Source organism: Pteropus alecto, unplaced genomic scaffold, assembly GCF_000325575.1.
Source record: "Pteropus alecto unplaced genomic scaffold, ASM32557v1 scaffold22, whole genome shotgun sequence".
Taxonomy (NCBI): Eukaryota; Metazoa; Chordata; class Mammalia; order Chiroptera; family Pteropodidae; genus Pteropus; species Pteropus alecto.
The window spans coordinates 15,612,350-15,638,027 of NW_006434839.1; the positions used below are offsets into that span (position 1 = coordinate 15,612,350).

At 35.6% G+C, this 25,678-nt stretch overlaps 1 protein-coding gene across 1 annotated transcript in view; it reads right to left on the minus strand.

The window, feature by feature from the left end:
- Window positions 1-25,678, minus strand: part of CPED1 (cadherin like and PC-esterase domain containing 1) — a 251,847-nt gene that overhangs the window by 39,758 nt on the left and 186,411 nt on the right. The window contains exon 16 of the mRNA XM_006910573.2: window positions 225-342. Within this exon, the coding sequence (XP_006910635.1) occupies window positions 225-342 (118 nt within the window). The remainder of the gene's footprint in view (window positions 1-224; window positions 343-25,678) is intronic.

Below are 25,678 nucleotides of genomic sequence, written 5' to 3' on the forward strand. Positions count from 1 at the left end.
GGAAAGAGCAGAGAGTGAAGAGAAGAGCATTTGATTAAACAGTATTTTACATATTAAAACAATGCATTTACACTAATTCTATGTGCTACATTTCATACTAATGAAAAAATAACGTATTACCTAGACTTTTTTTTTGGTACAAAGATAGTTTAAATAGGCATATACTTATCTCTATTAAAGGTTTTTTTTTTTTTGAGAGAAGTGATATCCAATGCGATAGTCACCTTTTGTGTCGCCAGATGGACAAATCTTTAGTTTGGGCTGTAAAATGGCTTCAATGTAGTCAGAGGAAATAGGCTGTAACCCACAGGTTTCCTCAGGGTGAATCAGCAAACCACAATCCTGCATTAAAACGATAGAAATTAGCTGTCATAGTAATTAACCCGACCCGCAGTAATAAAATCTAAAAAATAAGACTTTCTGTGTTGAATAACCTTCATGGTTTAAAGGCGCCATTCTTATTTACCCTTTGTGGAGGTATTGGCTTATTAATTGTTGTGCTACAAGGAGCTACTTGTATTAGGGGATTAATAGAACTTCTAATGACAATTTAATCTTTACTTTGGCATTAATATTCATCTATTGCTCTGCCAATTTTTAAAGAAATGGATGGAAGTTTTACTTTAAAAATATACGTGTGTGTTGACACATTAAATATATAATATACTATAATAGTGGACAATATTATCCTCTAATATTATGAAAAAGAGAGTTAATGTGAGAAGGGAAAGGGAAATATTTTGGAAGAACATTAATTAATAGATGAATTTTCTTTCAACAAACATTTATTAAGGACCCACGATATGCCAGAAATGTAATTGAATACATGTATTTTATCCAAAACTTGTTCATATATTTATAAAAGTAGCTAACATCTCACTGCAGTGAATATCATTACAGACGCATGTTTTGTACTAAGTAACGCCTTCCACAGTCTGACATGTCCAGCAGATCAAACCATAATTATTTTCTCTTAGCTTAGTTTTCTAAGTCTCTCATTTCTGGTCTGCTCTAGGCTTAGGCAGGACTGAACACGGTAAGCTGAATTGAGCTGTACTTCAAGGCACTTGTACCTGTGCTGCGTCCTTCTATCCTACCTCACCTGGTTCCACTGCTGCCCTTCTCATCAGCTTCTCTCAGCCTATCACACTTTAGGGCAGGTAAGAATGCTCTCATCTCTGTCAGAAATGCTTTTCCCTAATGTTGCATAGAGAGTATCTTTCTGCATTTAAAGTGTCAGAAAGGCCTTTTTGGAATTCTAGCACAATTATGCACCCCCGCTTTTGCCTATGTCAGCACTGTTTATTTCTTTGATACACTACGATTCGATAATGTTTGTTATTTGTTGTCTTTTCCACTAGACTGAATACTCCATGAGAACAAATAATTATTTTACACATCTACCCAATCCCTACCATACAGCAGGCAACAATAAATATTTATTAAAAGCATAAAACGTTAAAGTTCTCTCTCTCTTTATCTGATAAATTCTCAGTAATGGAGGGAAATAATTGGTTTGACCTCTTCTTTGCTCTGTAACTCTGCCTCTAATGAGCAATTTCTAGTAACTTTCCCTCCTCTCAAATATCCTAATCCCCAACTCAGATGCCGAGATCTCATACAAAAAGGTCCAGAATGTTAATGGACAAAAGGTATGGGGTGGTGTACAGACTTCTTGAATCTTGATTCAGTAAACATTTTCATTTTTAATTCATGACTGAGTTTAGGATATTAATTAAAGATTAAGAAAGTAATCTATATTAAAATTTTTGTTATAATAAAGCAATTTAAAATAACACAAAGCTTATAATACTGTGAGGAGTTTTTAGTATGAAGAAACATCTATGAATGAGATGTTAGTGTGTGTGTACGTATGTGTGTGATATCTGTCTATACCTTTAGTTTCGGTGGATACTGGACTTTTTTTAAGGCTAGAAAATGTCATATGCATGTATCAGATTAAAAAATGTGTATATTAAATGTTAGGAAGAGCTGTGAGAAATAATTACCATTATATACTGCTGATGGGAGTGTGAATTAGTTTGGAACACAGATTATATTCAAATTAAAAATTCAAACTCCATAGCCCTAAAGTCAGACTTCTTAGAGTCTACCCTAGAGAAACCCTCATGAAATGCATAAAAACATGTATAAAGACAGATCTAAATGGACTAACGTGAAGATATTTCCAAGACACATAACAAAAAAAACTTGAAGAACATGTTTTCTTACAGAACAATACATGCCACCATGGACATGTCACAAAGTCACCTAAATTCAAATATTTCGGGCAAAGTTGTGTTTAATTTATTAATCATATGTATTATTCATTCTATATGATCATGTACATATGCAAATGTTGAAATATTCCTAAAAGTCTGGATTTAGTTAAACTTTTGCCTGAAAATCATTGTTTGGGGTCTATGTGGTATGTATGTTAATGATCATGTCCTAATATTCATCTGGACGGCATTAGAAAGAGAGTCCAGACCACAGCTGCCAAGGTCCTAGCTAGTCCTTTCTGTTGAAGCCCTGCATGTAATTTTAACATATCAGTCAATGAGAAAGATGTACTGTTACGTGTGCTGATGGCTTGCCCTGTGGGAAACCAAACTCAATCACTGATAAGTGGGTGTGGGTTATTTGAAGTAGGTTAGTTACCAGTGGCTTTCAGAGGAGACGACAGTTGAAGTGAAGATGAAAAAAATTGGGGGGAGGGGTCAGAATTCTAAGAAGAAGAAATTGCATGTCAGAAGCCATGAGGTGGTAAAAGGATTCATCTGACATCTTAAAAAAAAAAAAAAAAAGTCATTTAAAAAAACTGATATGCTGACAATCTATATTTTAATAATCAGATTGTAAAATCTTTTCTTGAGAGCTTGTTTGGAAGTTCTAGCAGGGGAGCGCAGCCACTTGTATACCCTTGACCAAAGAATGGTCCTCTCTTCTATCGGGGAAGGTTGTCCTCTTCCACAGAGCGCACAGCGTCAGGAGGGACACACATGGCCTGGTGAGGGAGGAAGGGGACACCCGCCTAGCCAGTCAGATCAGCCGAATCAACCCTGGCGATCAATGGGGTGACAGATGTCTCAGCCAGATTGCCCTCACATCCTAAAATCTTTTCTTGATATGGCACCTCCAAAGTTACTTACTACAAACTTCTAACTCAGAGGAAGAGTGATTCATTCATAATGTGATCCTAAGTATTATGGATACGCCTTTAAAATAGAAAGGTATTAATTTAATATCTAGAATGTGCAAAGTGCTATACTGAGAATGAGAGGCCCTGACCTCAAGAGCAACAGTCTAGCTCTTTGTCAGAAGTTTCTTCTTAATCTTGAACTGAAATCTATATCTTATTTGCTCTAATTACCCTCTTAAGTTAGTTTAGAACAAATTTACTGTAATAATGCAGAAGCATGTTTTCTGATCTGACTTTAAGATAACAAAACAAATGACTGGCAATAGAATATGATAAAAGCTTTAAGGGTTCAATGTTTACATGTTCTGAATACTCAAGACCCCAGATATGAACCCATGATAATAGAGAAAACATAATACAGAACACAGAAGGCGTAGTGTAAGTGAGAGCCAGTCTGAGTGTCTGCTCCTGCCACTTAAACCCTTGGCCTTGTCTTTGTGTTTGAATTATTACTGGCCTAGTGCTGTTTCTGCCTCAGTTGGAGGTCTCCAACAGCTAGTGAGCCTTGTTGGTTCTAACCGATCAGCCACGACTCTAGTAAATTCCAAGATAGGACAAGAATCAAAGCAATATTGCAAATGATAGACAGAGCAGAGACTGGGAGAGAGATGGTAGATTTTGAAGTAAATAAAATTTAGTCACACCCTTTTCTCTTTAGTTTAGGTCCAAGAATATTCTATTGTATTCTGTGCTTCCTTTTGAATTTATCCTGAGCAGTTCATATATCCTAATCCTTCATGTTTTGGAAAACCAGGGAAGCCTGCTGGAGTGGATATGAATCGTTTTTTAGGTGCAGCCAAACAGTTACCCTTAAAGTTGAGTGAAACAAAGCAAATGGCAGGGTACAGTCTGACGTCCAGAGACTGGCTGACGGAGTTGAAGGAGGCATCGGTATAGCTGGGGGGCTTTGTGTACATTTTATGAGATAAGAGAATAGTGGAAAGAGCTGGAAAATAACTGGAAACACTGAAAACAGCACCACTGTGTTAGAGCTCACACTTGTGAATTTTAGTTCTAGCTTTACCATGAACTGGCTATGTGATACTAGTAAGTCACTTGATCTAGTTTTCTCAGTATAAAATGGTGAGAGGTGGAAAGAGTAGAGGGAAATAACCATGTTAAATGACCTCAAGTACTGCAACAATGTTGGGTACTCACACAATATCCATTCTCCCTTCTTCCTTTCTAACAGAAAGGCCTTTGTTTTGTTGTAGGTAGCAATGTATCTAGCATTAAAACAAACAAACACAAACAAACAAAACTCTACTTCCTCATCTCCTTTGAAGCTAGACATGGCTGTATGACACAATTCTAGCCAAAGAAATTTAAATGTAAATCAGCTATGAATTTCTAGAACAGTTTTGCTTCCCTGATGCCACTTTTTCTTTGTCATTCTTGTTTCTTCTTATTACTTGGAATGCAGATGTGAACCTGAGGGGCAGCTACCTTGTGATCATGAGGCAACCAAGAGCAGAAAGAAAGACCTCGGGCTGCTTACCTTTGCACTTCTAGCTATGGAGGAAAAACCAACTCCTACTTGATCGAACCACTATGGAAATATAAGATGCAGCTGAACTTCTCTCTTTCTCTAAGTCTCATGAAACCTGTTCTTCTAGGGCCATATGATTCTTTTGAGTATTCATTCATATTTTAAAAGTGATTACTTCCACTAATAAAAAAAAAAACAACTTAATTTGGAAAGGAAAAAACTCATTAGTATCTCTCATTTGTTTTTTCCCGTGTGTGATCAGTAATTTGGTCAAGTTCAGGCATATTCGAGAAAATGAATGACAGCTCTTCTGGTCTTAAGTGTAATCTCTTGGAGCCTGACTTTAAACATATAAAAAAGGTAATATTCAGCAGAGTTGGTTAAAAATGGCACTAACCCCAGAAAGCTCCACAGTTAAGCATATTGTTTTGCTGGAGACTTCACAAATTCCTAAGTGGACTGTCATGTCCCTCAATAGTGTGCAGTAAGGTAATCAACAGGGATTTTCTTGTTCAAACATGTGCAGAGTATATATGTTTATTATGTAATTTAAAAAATTTTACTTAACTTTTCATGAAGTGCTACACCAACTAACAGAAGATATTAAGGTGCCCTTGGCTTTGCCCTGTGCACTAACCACAAATTCATGACCACTGTTTCTTGTTACCAATTCCTTTGGAAGCCCATTTAGTTTCTTACAGAAGTGTTTAGCCTCAAAAGAATTGATAGTGTTTCTCATTTTTAATGTGATATTGCTATATTTTTAGAGCAATACCAAATCAGACTCTTTGATCTGGTAGATATCTTTAAAGCTTACCTATTTTTTTCACCCCACTGAGTAATCCTTTAAGATGAAGCAATTCTCCCTTTCTCCCATTAAAATGCCCATCTAACTTTAAAAATATGGAGTCACTTCTTGTGGCACACAGTTCCTTCAAGAGGCACCCATTTCTTCTCCTTCCCCTGGGCTGCTGCTCTTTCCAATAGATCAGGGGTGACCATTCAAACTTAAACAGCTTGGAACAGTCACCTCCCCTCAGAAAAGTATAGTCCCCTTCTGGATCAGGACTGTTAATTTGTCCACAGATATGAGGTTCCTGAGTTGCTCATTTCACCATCTTATTTTAAAGGAATAAAGTATTTTCTGTCTTCACATTGTCTCTGAATTTAGCAACAACTTTCCTTGTGCTATAGTCACCCAGCCATTAATACTAAGTAGCTATTCTGTGATTCACAGTACTAGACACTGAACGAATACTTTTAGAATAATTAGCTGAGGCATACATTAGGAATAAATAATTACAGAATAATCCATCCTTTATTTACCGCAGTGATCCTAAAACTGAATGTTTTTCATAAGAAAAGAATACAATGCATATAAAAAGTGATAGATCTTATATATGTTTAATATATTTCATACTAAAAGTGATTTATATCCTTTATGAAGGCAACTTGCAAATATCTCACAAATAAAATTATAATGCTAAGAATTTATCCTACTGATATATTTTATAAAGTCTGCAAAGATTCATGTGCAGGAAATTTACTGGAGCATTTCGTGTAAAAACAGAAAACTTGACACAACTCAAGTATCCATCAATGGGGAACAGGCTAAAGAACTTATGCATCCATATAATGAAATATTTAGTAATTCTTAGAAAAGAAGGATGTAGGTGACGATATGGAGAGATATATAAGATATATTGTTAAAAGCAATAAAACAAGTTGCAGGACACTATGTATACACTATGATCTTATTTAAATAAATTAAAGTGATAGATCTTATATATGTTTACTGTGTGTACATAACTTCTGGAATGATATGCAAGAAACTCTGAACAGTGGCACTCTTAGAAAATCAAAAATGGTAGGCCAGAGATGAGGAAGCAAGAATAAACTTTTATTTTTTAATTATGAGTTGAAGATTTTGCCAGTAGTATGAATCATGCTTATGTTTTTAAAAACATAAATTTAAGTAAAGAAAATAATACTTAAAACAGTAAAGTAAAATAATAGAAAATCAGAAAAGAACTGATAACTCCTCTGAAAGTATATTAGTTTTCTCTGGTTGTGGTAACAAAGTACCACAAACTGGATGGCTCAGATCAACAGAAATTTTTATCTCACAGTTTTGGAGACTGGAAATCTGAAGTCAAAATGTTGGCAGATTTGGTTCCTTCTGGGGGCTGTGAAGGACGATAGTCCTGCACAGTCATTTAATACTGTCCTGTGTTCACAGAATTGATTGTATACAAGGAAACATAACTAAGAATCAATAAATATTCCAGGTAGAAGAATGAGCATATGAAACATTGTAGAACTGAGCAAAAACATGGCCATTCAAGTTTAGAGTGGACAGTATTTAGAGAACAAGATAGGAAATGGGTAGAAATGAGTAAAATTATTTTAGAATCATGATTATCATCTTTGGCTCATTCTAATGATACAAAATTTAGGATTGTAGTAATGAATCAAGCTTCTTAAATTTTGTTCTGTTTAAAAATTTTTATCAGATAAATCTCTAAGCTCTATCCCCTTTCATAAAACTTGTAAAAAAATTCACTGAGAAGCTGCCTTTTTAAGAAACAGTACAAAATTAAACATGTTTACTGAGGAGTAGGAGACATTTTGACATTTATTTACAGTTTGTTCTAATAAAATATTTGCAGTGAACAAGGTTTACCTACATAGTTGCCTTATTTTGAATTTTAATGAAGATGAATAGCTAGCTAAGTCATTCAATTTTGTGAAGAAGGGATCTCTAAAAAAATTGCTTTAAAAATGAATGATTTTCAGTGCTTGGTATTATCCTGTTTTAGTGCGAGTTTATAAATAAGTTTTCAATTTTAATTATTTTTTTAAAATAATGGAATTTGGTGTTGGGTAGCAGGATTGTATATGTGACTTGGCATGCTATTTATGTTTGGAGTACATAGTCTTCCTTATAACACATCAGAATCCACGCAGTAATGAGCCAACATATAACACTATTGTATGTTTCTCTTCTTAAGCAAACATCACCTCAACAGTGGACATACATTATACTACCTCAGACTTCTAAGTTAGTTCCTAATGAACTCAGAAAAAGAAAATTGAAACAAATTATAAGCAGATGAATTAGTTCTACTCAATTAATGTGAATCAATATTTGGAACACTTCCTTATATTTCTCCTGCATTCCAAATGCCTGAACTAATCTGCGGTTTTCTCTTTTTCAACTGAGGTGGCCTCCAAATTAACTAGGATGGGGCCAGTGTGATCCTGCTTGCTGGGTTCCATTTGAAAGGCACCCTCTATTCTCGATTTAGAAATACATACGAGTCTCTGGTCTGTGTAGAATTTGGACTGAAAAATTTAGTGAGATGGGGCCTGTGAAATGACTAATGTTTCCCACTTCCGGTGAGCTAGAAACTCCAAGGAAAGCAGCCTTTGTTGTGGTCTTTCAGCACTTCTGTTTTTGGTCCCAGATGGAATCCAGAAGGGTGGATGTGAATGCAAATGAAAAGAAAGAATCAATTTGTATGTTTGGATATTTGAAAAAAGTTCAGTTCTTTGTGAACAAAGAAGTGTGGAGTTGGAACTGACTGTGCTATCATGGGCTCTCTCTTGCTTTGAAGAATCTGGATTGGTTTGGGAAGTGACAAAACAATAACAACAATAAAGAAAAGAAAAGAAAAGGTTATTCCCTGTTCCAAGGAGCAAACTTATTATTTGTAGACTGAAGCAGAATAGTAGTGAGTTGGGATAGGCAGTAAACTACAGAGGTATTTTAAAAGATAACTTTTAATCGATGTGTACTTATCAATAATGGTGACACCAAACGTAACATGTTTACAACATATACTAACTAGCAAGCAGGTCTTTTCAGGAAGTATTAATAGTGAACATAGCTACCGGTAAAGGTATTCAGCATGGACTGTCACACTTATAAATAGTCTGCTAATAAAATATATGAGGTCGTGAGTCTTAAAAATGTAGCTTTGGTAGGGAATCTTTTGCCTGAATAGAGTTGACTATTTTAATAAAACATGCAATTACACTAGTTCTGGACACCATGTGGGCATTTCCAGCCTACATTCTTCCTGGTAACTGCTACACAAACACACTTACACATGCACACACATAGTACATAGACCCAATAGTTCTTAGAATTGTGGGATTTTAAAACTCAAGGGGAACTCAAACCAAAAGACATATGGAATATATCATGCTGCAGAAGAATTATCTCATTACATGTCTTAAGTTATGAATTCCACCTGTTTTGAGGCTTTAACAAAAATTGTTTAGTAAATATTATTTTTTAAGATTACCCATTAATTGGCATCTTAATACATTCACAGTTAAGTTCAAAGCATGCTGAATGTAGCTAAATTCTGCCTGGAAGGAAATGCTGATGCATTCAAAATTGAACATCAAAACTACTATGATATCGTGAGATCAAAAGTTAACGTTAATTTTTAGTATAAACATATCCTAACATTGTAAAAATTAGATACCTATAAAAATAATTGTTATGATGGGACAGTTCTTTCTATGTATTTTCTATGTATTTTCATACATGTTAATCAGACTTTTAAAAAACTCTAAAAATACTCTAGCAACAGTCTAAATGTTGGTCCCCTAAGATATTTATTAATTACACAAGAAAAAACATCAATTTACAGTGGAGAGATCCAGCCAATCCCACCCTCATCACGTGACCAAAAGAAACACATCATTTCTGCAGTATTCTTGTCACGAATGTTTAACTTAGTTTAATCAGGAGATAACATCATACAACCCCAAACTGAAAGGCATTCTAAAAAATAATTGACCTGCATTCTTCAAAAGTATCAAGATCACAAAAGACAAAGAAGGCTATGGAATTGTCACAGATTAGAGAAGACTAAAAAACATGATAACTAAAAGCAGTTGAGGATGCCGGAACAGAAAAAGAATACTATTGGAAAAACTAGTGAAATCCATATAAGGTATTTGGTCAAGTAAATATATTGTACCAATATTAACTTCTTAGTATTTAAAAAAAATTCTTAGTATCGATTGTATTGATAAAGTACCATGGTCATATAAAATGTTAATATTCAGGGAAGCTAGATTAAGGGTATTTGGGAACTTCCTGTAACTCTAAAATCAGTTTTAAAAGTTAAAAGATTAATCTAGTACAATTTGATAGTCATAGTTTAGAGTTTTATGAAGGGCAAAAGTACATTAACAATCAAAAAGTGTTCTAACCATTAACGGGCTTTTAGACACTTTGGTTGGAGTTTCACACAGCAGAGCAATGGCTCTATAGAGACATATCTTATTAGAATTTATGGATATCCCATGGCATAAATTGTGATCTATAAGCATATTGTTCTTAAAAATGGTGGGAATTGTGGGAGGAAAGTACGCAGGCTAAGGAAAAGCTAAGGTGAACCTACCGTATTCGTAAACTAATTTTCCGTGGGTACCAATCTCCTGGCGAGTTGACAAGGAGAAAGGAAAGTGCCACTTGCAGAGCACCAGGTAGGCACTTTGTACACAGCACCACACTGCATCTGTACAGCTATTTGCAGTAATATTATCAACCTCATGACACAGATGAGGCATTAAGGTTTGCAGAGTTTGGGGGAAGTTCTCTGAAGTCGAACAGCTTAATAAGTAAAGTAGCTAGAGTTTGAGCCCTGGGGTGTATCTAACTTCGAACCCATGCTTCACAGACTAGAAAACAAAACAAGATAAAACAAAACACACTGTACTAAGGAACAGAGATCATGTCTGTAAAACATATACAGACCAATTAACTCTTCATCAAGGAAGACTCTTTTTTCATGGCTACAGATGGCATCCTTAAACATAACCAGCTGCACTTTGAAATGCTTACAGTTGGTCAAAAGTGGAACTAGGCAAGAGTGCCTATGATTCAGGCCAAATCTATTCCTTCCAGTAGAAAAAAAGCTTCAAAGCACCTTTCCAGCATATGCTTTGTCGCTCAAGTAATTTTTAATTTTGAACAATAGCACATTAGAAATCTACTCATTAACTAAAGACAATATAAAATTCCCATGGTAGACAAACATTTAATTGATTTTTAAAAATCATCTGTACTCATTTGTGATGTGTTTTCAGTTCTCTGAAGTTTATAGTTTATGACATTTATTCACTTTTTTTTTCAGTTAATTCTTTTAACAGACATTCATTTAGCATCTATATGAGCCAATCTCAGTCCCTGCCTCATAGAATTCTAGCTGAGAAAACAGATATGTAAACACACCATTGCTATATAAAGTGTGAAATGTTCTGAAGATTGTTCTGGGCACTGTGTTGGCACAAAGGAGTGTGATCAACTCTGTTTTACAAAGGAGATTACCACTTGAAATACACTGGAGTTCACCAGACGGATGGGAGCTGATGGGCTTTCCAAGAGATGGAGACAGGGGTGTGGTGCAGGTGTGTGGGGACCCAAAGCAACTGGTCCTTTACCAACACCTATAAATGAGTGGGCCTGAAAGCCAGCTGAACCCCAATTTACAAGTCACTAATTTTTCTTCCCTGTTGTGCCTATTAGTTTGAGATTCAGTACTTAGCCATAAAATATACACAACAATCTGGAACGGATTGGTGGTGGATTTTTGTCTACTTGTGTTTGGGGACAGTGTAAAGTGTATGATGTCAGTTACAAAACTCTGAAGCAGTTTGTTCAGAATCCAACCCAGCCATATCAGTTTAGGCTTTGATATTGTCAGTTATCAGCAAGCATGCCCAGTGAGGAGTGGGCATTTTCCTGTGGAAAATGTGCTATCTTCCTTGGCATGAAGTACAAAATTAAAGGTTGCCCGTTTCCACGGGGGAACTACGAACTCTATGACCCTAGTTATAAGAGAAGGTGTCTTGGAGAGATTTCAAGATATAAGATTGTCATTTAGTCTGTCTTAAATTCCCCATGGGTTTTAAATTAGCTCATTATTTCCTGAACTAGAATGCTGTTGTTGTGATTTGATCGTTACTCTTAAGCGTTTTGTCACAACTCACTGTGTGGGATGAAATGACTTTTTCATTCAAAGCCAAGTCTGGTGAGTGAGTCCTTATAGATAACATATCTACAAGTCACCACAGCTTTAGCCTCAAAGGGCTGCTGCTATGTGAGTCTTCCCGGGATGCCCCTCTCTACTCAGCTGAAGTCACTGGGTCTTCCCTCCTCAGCCACATGCTCAGAGGACTTGCCTCTGCCATTGCTTCTCTATAACCTACAACCAGGTGGCATTTCAAGCTGATCTCCAGAATATATCACTTCTCTGCATTACTCAACAGCTGTTCTGGGATCCTGCTGTCACCCATCAGATATGCCTGCCTGGCCTAACAGAGCTGAGTTACAGCTAACATTGCTTTAAAGTCAGACCCTGGCTTTGTTCTAGAAGCTTGCAGTTGTTACCCTGCCCAGATCTGGTACTTTATTGCGCCTCAGCATTTTATCTTTAAAAGGCCATCTGTGTCTTAAGTCTTCACTATACTGGCTAACTTCGACAGGTCAAACCAAAGTGGACATAGCATTAGACACTACTAATTCCCACTGATTCCCTTTTCCTTATGCCAGGTGTTCTTTGTAACTGGAACCATGTACAGGACTGAATGGTTTAACAGTGAAGGCTGATAACAGGAAAAAATAGTATCTGGGAGGATAAAGTATTCAGCATACTGGCCATTATTTTTTATCATTCCCTGTAGTGTTCCATAAAGTTTCCAAACCCTATTTTAATTGTACTCTAAAAATGTTATCGAAATAAAAATGATGTAATAATTTTTAAAAGGGCTATATGTTCCCAAAAGTGTGGTCCATGAAATACAGGTTTCCGGGAAGTTAACAAGTAGGTGTTAAGTCTAAAAAGAATGGTGTAGACCAACCAAACTAACTTTTGGCAAAAAAATTTTAAATAAATTTTGCCTATTTTCACTGTCAGTGGTAAGGCGTTCTACAAAATCTTTATAATTTAATAACGCTGATTTTTAAAAATGTTTTACAATTTGTCATTGTTTATACTGGATGCAATTCACTATCTCAGAGAGTTTTAATTTCCTGAGGAGAAAGTCACTTTTGATGAAATCTCTTTGACTGTCTGTTAAAGAACCAATGACCAGAGAATCTATATAAAGTTAGCTTTCCTGGCAACTACTTTGTGTCAAAAATACTGAACTAAGAAATCATGTGAGATCATGAGTAAAAAACTCGTATGTGGCAGCAAAGACCAAAACAAAAGAAAATACCACAAAGCCATATGGGAACAACCGACATTTATCATTTAAAAAAAAATTATAAACAAAAGAAATATTCTGCGATGACAGACATCTGTCTGGCATAACGAGGACTCATTTCAGAGGATGAATAAGTTTTTGAGATGGCTGCAGTAAGTCATACATTATGTACATGATATAATCATCTTCTGTGAATACGCCCATTTCTTTCTTCATTTATAGCAATTTTCCTGGATGTCAATTGCAAAAGGTCATTATTTAGACTGTACACTATGCTACTAAATTTAATTTTTAAAATGTGATTTCTTTTCTGAAAAAATATTCATCGTATTTCATATGCCACATCAGATGTTACCCATTATTATGTCTCTGAAACTGGTTACCTACTAAGGAGCTCGCCTGTGAAATTCACTTGAGTGCAAAGCACTGGAAAACAGTCATTGAGGCCAGGGTGGCACATGATAAGAGAATAGAAGGGTCTAGATCTAACATGATTAGTGGTACAGTGGTTAAGGGTGGGTGATATTATGCCAGACTGCAGAATTCAGATTTCAGCTCTGCCACTTTGTGACCCTGGGCAAATGTGACCCCCACAGGTGCTCCAGTTTCCTTTTCTGTGACAGCCAGCCTAACAAGACTGTTGGAAGGACTAGATAAATCAATATATTGTGTGGTCAGGATTAGACAATAATCTATGATTCTAGACCCCACACTCATTTTCATATATCATTCTGGAATTTAAAAGAAAAATACATGTATTCATGTTCAGTGCGTATCATGGAACAAATAAGTTACTTTCTCTGAGCTCCAGTGTCCTCACATTTAAAATGGAGACACCAATGTATATTGCTCATATACACCTTAGCATCGTTCCTGTTATTCAGGTGATAATGTGTGAGAAGGCATTGGTCATGGCTAAATCACAATGCAGTGCTTTGTTTTTAATTCTTAATGACCACCATCTAATCTACCACTCAGCAACTAGCTTATGACGAACAAACAGAGTAGCAGAGGAGAACTCAATTAAATACCCTTATCAGGTAAGTTTCCTTTGAATTGGCTCAACATTTCGAAGGTTCATTTTCCTCTCTTGGAAAAGTTTCTTACATATATATATATATATATATATGATATATATATATATATATATATATATATCATATATATCATATATCATATATATATAAAAAGAAAATTTATTTTTTTATTTGCAACTCTTTTATGAAAAACCGAGATATGAAAAATATTAATTTTATTTTTAATTCTTTGGATTACAAACAAAAATAATGTATTACTTGTAATGATAGATATTCAAACGCTTTTCTCGCATTTTAAGAAAATTTTGTATTGTAAATAAATAAAAATTAGAAGGTGATTAGATATGATTGAGCAGTATTAAATGGCAAAAGTCCACAGGTTAGAAGAAAACAGTTATTGATAAAATTGCATCTACCTGAATATACATAGGAACATGTTGTCCAGAGAGTTTTCCTTCATTAGTGGAATAAGAGAGAAAAAGCAATGTTTTATAAACCTGCTCTAATAAATATCCATCCAATGTACTCTGTACTCGAAATTAATAATAAAACAAAATAAAATTCTTTTAAAAAGTTCATATATAATACCGAATCATATTCATTCAATTATTTAACATACATGTAATCTAAGAATATATGCTTAAGGATTAAGAATTTTTAAAATCATTTTTTGCTAAAATTAATCTTAAACTCTTTAAAAATCATTGAATAAGTATTATTAGCTTATTTCATCCTCAGTGAATTTAAGTAGCATATAGATGTAGTTAAATAAGTCCTTTCTGGTGATTTTAAAAATGACCATGATCATCTCCATAATAAGGAAATGAAAAGAATTACATGTGAAAATAATTAAAATTAAATAAAAACAAAAAGCTTCAAATTTCAAATTTGATTTACAACGAAACATCTATGAGTCTTTTTTAGAAAATAGAAGATTGTTACAGTTAGAAGTCCAAGCCTTCCGAAGTTTTGCCTGCCACAAATAGCCACTAACACCACAGAGAAAGCCACCTGGAGTTCTTTTCTGAGACGTATAAAAGGTATTAGTGTAAATATTGAGGGGGGCTATATTCAGTTTATTTTCATTTGTAACCAAGAAAATTATTTCTCATTTATTTACTCAGGGATCATTTGTGCTCTCACCATGTGCAAGAAATACAGAGATGAAAAAGATGAAATAGCACTAGTTTTTAAGGAATATAGTATTAAAAGGGGGAGAGATTTGAAGGATGAACAGGAAGAGAAGAGGAGACAAATGTCTTCAAGAAAAAGGAGTAACATGTAAGATCTAACAATTAGAGAGGTGTGGTATACTTTAGGAACATCAAAGACACAGGTAGGACTCAACATTGGGTTTTGCGAGAAGCAGGCAGCAAACATGGCTTGATATAAACTGTATTAAGGGGTTTGGTTTTATCTTTCCCTCATTCACTTACTTACTTATGTATGTATATATGGATGTATGTGTGCATAATATACATATGTTCATTAGAAAGATAGAAAATAAAAATAAAAATAAAAAATGTAAAGTACAAATAACATTTAAAATTTTCCCATGGCTCTATACACACATACTGGATTTCACTTGTGTATTATATACATAGTGTTTATTACATGTGCATATATTTTACAGAAATGAAATTAAACTGTTCTCTGTGTTTTGCAACAGTTTTTTAATGCTGATAATATATCATGAATACAATGGAAGGCTTTTAATGGTGATGAGGGTGAGAGGGGATATTGCGATATAATTAAGATTTGCGTATTAATAATCATACAGAAGCCAGACTGCTAACTCTGGAGGCAGGACAGTGGGTTATGAGACTGTTACAGTTATTCAAGGGGAAGGCAATGAGAGTGTGAGTTAGGATGGTGGAGAAGAGGCCAGGGTATAAGAGATACGTAGGAGGAATTTGAAAGCGGTGAAAGAGAGAGAAAAGAAATTGGGTAACTTTGGGACATCTTTGGGCTACCAGATGGACAAATGAGAAGGGAGAGGATGTTTCATGAAGCGATGCGGAGAAAGAAGTGTTCATTTTAGTTATCGAGCTCTAAGTGCTTGTGGAATACGCAGGCAAACGACCAGATGAGCAGTGGGAAAAAATGCTTAAATGTAGAATTATTAAGAGAGGACAACTACTGTAAAACGTATCAGAATAGTATTTCTCAGAATCTGAGTAGTGTTCCTTCGACTACGCCCTCACTGGGGGTTATGAGAGGTCGCACAAGCCCCCCTCGTGATGATATTCCATCTTTCTGGAATAATGATGCTCCACTATTGCTTCCTCAACTTTGTGTTTCGTCCTTGCTTTCAAAAAATTGCTTCACTGGTGGATATGAGCTTAGATCAATTTTTTTTTGGCATAATAACCAAAATCCTTCACATTTAAGATCAATCTCTCTCATTTGAGTGCCTCTCCCCCTAATAATTCGCTTCATTATCCTCTGTTCCAGTCACACAGATCTAGATGGCGTTTCCCCATGCTGTCACCCTAGGACACTTGGGGACCACACAAAATCGTTACCTCTTGTGAGAAATCTTTTTTTTTTGGGGGGGGGTCCCATTCCCATTCCTGATCCGAAGAGTTTTTTTTCTCTTTGCTATAATGTCACAACAGAAAACCTTTATCAGACATATCATATTCTGTTGTAACTACTTGTGTTTTAGGTAGGTATATCTTCCTCAGATATACAGATCGTTCAATCGATCGATCTATCATCTATCTATCATCCATCTATCTGTCTGTCTGTCTATCATCTTCATGTATATTTTTGCTCATGATCTAGACAACCTAGGTAACAAAAACACAGACAATAATGTGCTAAATAAATTTGGGTTTTATGTCACTTTTGCCTTTGTTCAATATATGATATGTATCATGCCATATATTTAATCAACACTAAGTATCAATTCAATTCTCTCCCAGCTTCTTGGAATTTAATAATATCCCCCTTGGAAATAAGAAAATCTGAAATTAGCACTGTTGGAGAAAAGAAGCAGTGTGTCCCAGTGATGTATATAAATTAATGGAGCACTTTCTTGTGCTAGTTTTTGTCAATGTGTCTGAAAACTGGGCTGATTTAACTTTTTCACTTTAATGTGAAATGCTGTAACTAATGCCAGTGTTGATGCGGGTATGGGGAAACAGGCACATTCATATATTGTTTATTTGGCAAAGTAATTTGGAAGGGTATATTACAGCTTAATATTCTTATTTATTTTCAGCTATTAATTCCACTTTTAGGAATCTTTGATACAGAAATAAGAGTGCAGATATGTAAAGATTTATATGTAAAAGACTGATAGGTATAAGAATATTAATGATAGCAAGGCATAAGAAAACATCTGAATGTCTATCAATAATAAACTAAATAAGCTAAAATAGCACATTCACGTGATGAAATATCACGTGGCCTTTAAAAAGATGGACGTAAGTCTGTACCTACTAATCTGAAAAGATGTACAGAAGGTTGGGGAAAAACAAAAGTTCTGACCTCTACCATAGCACAGTTTCACTTATTTATTCATTTAAAAATACTTACATATGCAGATATGAGTATAGATATGTCAGTATCAATGCGGTCAAAATCTGGAAGGATTGCTCCCCTGTTTCATTACTATCAGAGCCTAAGAGTGGGCAAGTAGGATCAGATGAATAAAGTTTTCTTAAATTTTTTCCTTCAGTTATACTCAGTATTTTTTCAGTCAACAAGAAAAAATAATTAAAAGAGTAAAGCAAATTGGTATGTATTGATTTATAAAAATATCCATAATATTGCAAGTGAAGAATGTATGTTGCAAACAAAAGTTTATATTGAATTGTCTCAATTTTTGGTAAATATATAGAATAGTTAAAAGGTCAGATGTGTATATGCCAGATCGTGATGTATGAGGCCAGATTAGAAGGAACGTCCATTATTTGTTATATACATTTCGTATCGTTTGGAATAAAACCAATGAAAACAGTAAAACAAATCATGGTTTGTTTTACATCTTAGATATTTTCTTTATTTTCATTTTTATTTTAATTACAGTTAACACTGAATATTATATTAGTTTCAGGTGTACAGTATACTAGCTAGAAATTTATGCAACTTATAAAGTGATCCCCCCAATAAATCTAGTACCCATTTAGTACCATTCATAGTATTACAGTATTACTGACTATATTCCCTATGCTGTACTTTATGTTCCCTTAACTATTCTATAACTGCCAATTTCTAGATATGTTCTTTAAAAGTCCTGTGCAAATTAAAATTTAGTAAGGAAAAATTATATTTTAATTAGATCAGTAGAGTTTTCAATTATGTAAAATATTCTTCTGTGAAGTGAATATAATTTTTTGTGATATTAATTTTCATGACTCCCGGCTGCCCGTTTTAGCCTATTTAAAGCTTGTCCTTCAGAGAAGCAGAAGTCAAATGTTCTTAATTATCTTTAAAACTTAAGAGAAAATAATGTCATTATTTTGCTTTTATTAGCCCTCCCAGGGAAAGCTTCACACTCCACTTCTATGTATTCAGTCCCTCTTTTTCTTTTTAAGCAAGGGATCTGTCTTTGGCAGTCTATGCCCTTTTAGCATTGATATGTAGTAGTACCCCCATCCATGTAGTAGTACCCCCATCCATGTAGTAGTACCCCCATCCATGTGGGTTATGTTCCGATTTTCGCAATAGATGCCCGAAACTTCAGATAGTACCAAACCTTATATATCTGTTTTTTTCCTATACATGTGTACCTATGATAAAGTTTAATTTATAAATTAGGCACAGTAAGAGATTAACAACAGTAATAATAAAACAGAACGATTATAGCAATATACTGTAATAAAAGTCATGTGAATGTTTTGGGGGCTATGTTATGAGGTTAAACAAGGGTTAGTTGAACACAAGCACTGTGGCACCTTGACAGTTGATCTGATAACCAAGGGGGCTACTGCATGTCTAACGGGTGGGGCAGGTACACAGCGTGGAGATGCTGGGCAAAGGGATGATTCACGTCCCAGGCGGGACACGGCTACTCAGAATGACACATGATTTAAAACTTATAAATTGTTTATTTCTGGAATTTTCCATTTCATATTTTCAGGCTGTGACTATCTGCGGGTAACTAAAACCACAGAAAGCAAAACCGCGGATAAGTGGGAGACTACTATAGTTTCCATTTCAAGAAGGAAAAAGGAAGGTACTGTTGCCTATACTTACACACAGGGAACAGACGACTGGATTTGCCCCAGTTAAACAATCCCGAGACAGCGGCTGTCCAGTTCACTTTCCTTTCAGAGGAATGAGCTTTCCTTTCCCGTGGATTTTAAGGCCTATATTTGGTCCCAGATCCACTTTTATCAGCCTGGTTAAGGCAGTAAACTAATTAGCTGAGTAACTTCAGCTTTCTACTTGCTTCCAACCCATTTATTAAATAAAGAGCCTTTTAGTGTCTGTACAGGTCACAATGTATTATGCATTCAAAGTGAACAAAGCGTGAGCTGGAATCCAGTGTACTCTTGTGAATGCTTTTGAGAGATTTAAGAAAAGTACGCAAATGAATAGTTTAAATTTTATTTCTTTATATAAAATCATATACAACTCCAATTTCCAGCTCAGGACTACTAAAAAAAAAAGAAAATTCTCTCAGTCTTCATTGGAGATCAGTTTTTAGAAAATAAAAATAAAAACCACAATACCAGAAACCACTGAAAGTGTTAAGGAAAGATTATATCTAAAAATACCTGAAATATAGGCTTTCCTACATATCAGTCAAAAAGTAACCAGAAAATCTTTTTGCAGTGTGAAAAGTGAACAAAGATTTCAGAATTACTTACAGGGTGAAAAATAAAAGAGGGATAAAATAATTACCTAACTCCAAATGATAGTGTTATGTCATTGACAGATAGGTGAGATTTATAAAATCCCAAGTTGCACAAATTTATATAATTTTTCTCTTTCTGATTTATAAAAGACCATGTTTCTAACAGTCTCATAAAACTTGGGAAGACGTTTTATGCTTTATAACATATAAGAACTTGAGAGGAAAAATCCTCAAAAAAAGAAAAAATTGTAATAATTATTATACCGATTAATAGATACAGCCATGTAGTTTTCTCAGTATTTAAATTCATCTAAAATCTTCATCAACAAAATAAACTTTGCCAGAGTGGCTAGCCTTTTCTTGAATTAATAATGAAAAGAAACCACGTCCCAGAAAAGAAAACCAATGTTTTATGGAGGTGGCCTGCAGCCCCTATTTGAATCATCAAGATTAGGCAATGACCATTTTTTTGGTTATATTTATCTGACCATTTTCTGTAGGAAAGAAACATTAATAGCTATATAAAGCTTCAACACATGTTGCACAGAAAGGACTATATAATCTGCTATTATTTCTGCCTGTAAATGACTACATGTCTAGCACTAGCCTGGGGCAGAATTGGCTGCCAGGAAACTTGACCTGCATCATGGGCTTAATGAAGCTGTAACTTTGTTTATAATTCTTTCCACTTTGAACTAGTATTGTATCCAAGGGAAATGAGATAATGTGCCTCTCCTTTTTAGATCATCTGGATTACTGACCAGTCCTCTGTGAAGGGACAAGCAACACAATCTGGACACTGTTCGGGTACTGCGACCTGCTCTGCCCATCCCTCTGGAGGACCAATCAGATCTGCCTCAGGTCGGGCACCTGCAGGTCTTCACCCGCAGGAGCAGAGTCTGAGATCTGGCTCCCTGGATGTGTGCTGACTGGCAGACTTTGAAATATAACCGTATAGAATTTCCTTCTGCCTTTTCCCAGATGATGGTGAACAAGGCTGGGCCTATCCAACACTTATAGTTTAGAGATGTTTTCCTTCAGTGTCTCCAGCCTTTTTCTGATACTTTTTTTCATTCATGGGTGTTGAATCTGTAAACCTATTATGGCTTACAGATACTTTTAGGCTTCTGATCTGCTGAGTGTCTAAGTCACCACAACAAGAAAGCAAAGGCTATTACTAATTTTGTTACCTAAACTGTACATGAATTTCAGTTTGTCTTTTAAGCCCCTCAGGTTTAAAACTGAGATATTATTAAGTAAGTGAAAGAAATTTTTAGAGTGGGGATTTATTTTCCTGTGAGTGTCCTGGAATGTTGGGTGTTTGAAGAAGTATAGACTACGGTGACTCTCTCCTTTCTGCGCCCCTCCCTGAGAGTGGGGAATGGGGCCGGAATGATAATGGGTGCAAATGTGGGAGCTCTGATGGGGTGTGGGATGTTGTGGCATTTTTGACCCCATGTAGTGACACCTCTAAGACCTGGGGCCAGCCTTGTCACATATTCCCAACCAGCAACAGCTCCCACATTTTTCCTTTCACTTTTTCCTCTCCTCTCTCTTCTTCTGTCCTTGGACATCCAAATATGACCTCTGGATGATACGGAATGGTCTATTGGCAGAGTGGAAGCCATGCTGCAGGGGGCTTAGCTGTTGACAGAGAAGGAGGCAGAAAGGTGGTAAAATGCACCCACCAGGAGTCGCAAGGATACAAAATTATTTTTAAATGTGGAGGTGACTTGCATGTTTGCTGACAGAGAGAAAAGAGTTTGTAGAAAAGATGAGTTTGAAGAATAACTGATTGATGGAGGAAGGCTTCCAGGAGATAAGAGGTAATGAGGTTTGAAGGAAGTGGAGACGTTAATCCTTGAGAGAGGAGGGGCACCTCCCTCTCAGAGAAAGGAGAAATCTGTGAAAGCATAGAAGAATTTGGAGAAATTGTGGGTTCATACCAGCTGACTTTGATATTGTTAATGATCTGTTACAGCATAGGGATGAAAAGTTAAGAAGAGTAAAAAAGATGTGGAATGGATGGATTATGTCCTTTGGTGGTGGGCCAGGTGTGTCATCTTTATTTACGATGGTTTGCACGTCAGCATATCTTAAAATAGGAGCAACTGGTTTCAGAAATTAACAAAAGCCTAAACCTGAAGGAGGAAATAATTCTAGAAAAAAAGCAATTCCAATGTTTTATATCAAGCATGTTTTGTATCAAGCATGTTTTGAATACACAAGCCTTTCTAGAAGTATTTTGGAAAAGGTATCAGAAGACCTGGATTATAGCACCAACTCAGCTACTTAATAGCTTTGCTCTCTTTGGCAAGATCTTTAATTATTTCCAAATCAGGTTCTCTATTTACAAAATAGATATCCATTAAATCACTCAATAAATATTTACCAACTGACCACTACATGCCAGGAGCTCTGTCAGGGATTGTAGGCACAATAGTAAACAAAATACTCTCTGTCCTCAAGTTTCTATCAGTCCAGTGGCTCTTTACTCTGCTTCTTTTACTAAGAGGATCAAAAAATATAATACATCAGAATGTGTTTTAATAATTTTGGAGCCCAACTATAGAAAAAAATCTGTAGAAAAGTACTTTTTTTTCTTGAAACAATTATCCTGTTGTGATCACGATCATAGCAATGACTACACTTTCTGGAAAGAAGACTTTACCTCCAAAAGATTCCCTATGGCTCTTGCAGTTTTAGACCACCTCCCCGCATGGCTTCCCAGCCAGGCATGGCAGCCACTGTCTCTTACTGGGAAGCAGGGAGCATGGCTTTACACTGGGCTCATGATATCTTTGCCACTTCTTCAGGTCTCCAATGACTGGTTGCCCTATTCCTGTGGCTGGCTCCTCTGAAGACATCAGTGCTAATTCTAGCAGGGGCACAACACAGAGCTGTCCCAGCAGCCAAGTGTAAACCAGAAGAGTTCTTTGATCTTCAGCCTGGTGCATTCTTTGGGTGGTCAAAACTTTGGAAGGACAAGCTAAAAGAATATGTCTGGTGGTTGGAAGCCAGGTCAGAGGTAATGTTTTGTAGAGGGTTTCTGGGAGTAGAATTAAGAAAATTGCCTTTTCTTTTTGATGTCTAAGTCTAGAATAGAAAAAAAGTATTCCCTGAAATGTGTCCAAGAGTTCTGGGAAAGTCTATCATTACAGCTATGGCCATCGTTTTAATTTCTTTATACTACACCCAACTGTCTTTAGCATGCTCAATCCTGCTCCATGTTTCCATTTTATCTAACATTCAAACATTGTCATCAGTGGGAGAAGGCAATCTTTCTCTTCTTTTGTGTTCAGGCTAAGGAGGAAGTCCATTTCTAAAACCAGGATTTTTCAGACAAGAAAAAATATAGGCTGCAGATGAGGTTAGAGCAAAGATAGGGAAGAAGACGAAGCTGAGCTTGCTTTACTTCCTGCTTTCTGTCTTCCTCTGTGAAGGGCTGTATCTATAAGTGAATCCAGAAATTAGATTCCCAGAGCTTACCGGATAGGAGAATAGGCCAATCATTCTACATCTAGGTGTGAGAAAAGCAGCAAAAAGCTGTGAAGAAGGCAATTTCCTGGGCATTTATCTCTAAATAATTCATTTCAGTAAATCATGTGATCTTTGGGGTATCTGGATAGAAAAATATACTTTCCAGAGCTTCTTCCCCAAGGTCTGGTTCCTGACCTTCCCATTTGACACACACTCCCTTCTTGCCTCCGGTCTCATTTTCTCAGAAACCCAAAGATCCAGTCTGGTAAAGGCAGAAACTCCCATGTGTGTTACATTGAAGGAAGGTTTGTTTGCTAAATTTTGGCTCACGGTTCCCTGCCTTGCCTTGTTTAATGTTCTCTCTACTGCTTTCCTTATCCTCTCCCGTTCTCTGATTTGCCTTGAATGTGAGTGACTATTCTGCTGTAAACCACCCTGACATTAATTGCCTGAGAGAAGCTCTTTGCTGTCACTGTCATTTCCTCATTAACTTCAGCCTGGTGGTGTCATTTGTTTCTCTTCTTGGGCTTATCAAGTTCATTTCTCTTTAAGTGTTCTAGTCTGCATTAGTTTCTATCAAACTTTCTATTTAATTCAGTCTCACAAATATTTACTGATAATTAGTCCAGTGGGATCAAGTTGTGAATGACTCTCTTTTTTTTCCCCTAAGGAACTTTAAAAATGTTTAGGGAAGACAGCCAAGTGCAGAATGAACCAAATGTTGCAACAGAGATTGTGTCAGAGGCACTGGAGAAGAATTAACTGAAGGTACACCCACATCCCCATAAGGGCTTCCTAAGACCTATTCATTTCACCTCTTTCTGATTTCCAAATTCCTACATCACTTACTCTGGGCTTAAATCAGCATTTTCTATAGTATGTTATTCATAACACTAGACTCAAGAGATGTTCTGTGAAAAAAACAATTTCATGATTAAGAATAGGAAATATTGTACACACATTCTCTTCTCAAAAATCCACAATATACATCGGCACATGCAAAGTTTTCACCAGCAGAGGAGCAGAAGAAAATTTATTTAACCCAAAATATTCCAATCCTGTGTAATCACACACTTTTGGCATAACACCTTATAAGGAGAGGTGGTGCTTCTCCAAACACAATGTTGGGAACATCATCCTTATTGATTCATTAAATAATAAATATGAAAATGTTATGGAAGTCCTGCATCATTTGCAAGATTTTACTTTTGTCACCATGTAAAAAGACTATTCATACTAGTTAGATTTTTAAATGCCTAGAATTCTGCTGTACAATATGGTGGCCACTAGCCACATGTAGCTCAAGCTGAGATACATTGTAAGTACAAAATACACATCAGATTTGAAAAACAATATAAAAATGTAAAATCCAGCCACATGTAGCTCAAGCTGAGATACATTGTGAGTACAAAATACACGTCAGATTTGAAAAACAATATAAAAATGTAAAATATATTATTAATAATTTTATATTGATTATGTAGTAAAATAATTAGGGTATATTTGGTTTAAAGATATTATTAAATTAACCTGGCCTGCTTTTTAATCTCAATAAAATATAATGGTTAAAAAATGAGCAAAGTAACAATTGGTAAATACAATTTACCATGACCAAAAAATAAATAAACACCAACACACAATAGAAAAATACTTTAAGATAAAAACAAGTAGCATTTCAATTATTTTGCTGACATTTTATGAGAATATGCTGTCTCCTTTCCCTTTAAATTAAAATTAGGTTAAAAAAATTAGCTTCACTTCTTTCTTTTCACTTTTTTATGATGTGGCTATTAGGAAATTTAAAATTATATTTGTGGATCACATCATCTTTCTACTGGATAGCATTGGTCTAGAAAATAGGAATTTTATTTCTCTTATATTTTGTAACCATTCTGATGTCATTTCGGTAAATTTCAATAGTTCTTAGGTATTCATAGACTGTAGAGTTATTGCCTAATATTGAATCTATATTTACTGAATGCATGACCACTGTTTCTTATAACCCAGATTCCTAATCCATAGTGAGTAAGGGAAAAAACAGGTTAAAATCTTAACTATTACTACACTCTAATCTTAACTATTACCTTCAGGAGAATCTTCGCAGATGTGTACTGAACACTGAAGGTCCGTGTAATAAAGCTAAAAAAATAACTGATTTAGATCATGTTTTCAGTTACTGATAAAAATGAAACTTAAAATAAAATCACACGCTTTGATGAGTCATGCCACATCTGTAATATAACTATGGCAGTGGATGGTATCTTGTAACTACCTGTATGTATAGCAAGGTAGAGAGTTTGAGTTAGCTGTATTCCACCAGAGCGTACAGAAACAGCCTCTGGCCCAGTGAATTCCAGAAAATGGTGAGAAGGCAGCCTTGATGGCCACTGATGTGACAGTTGCATCAAGAGAAAAAAAGTGGGTTTGGG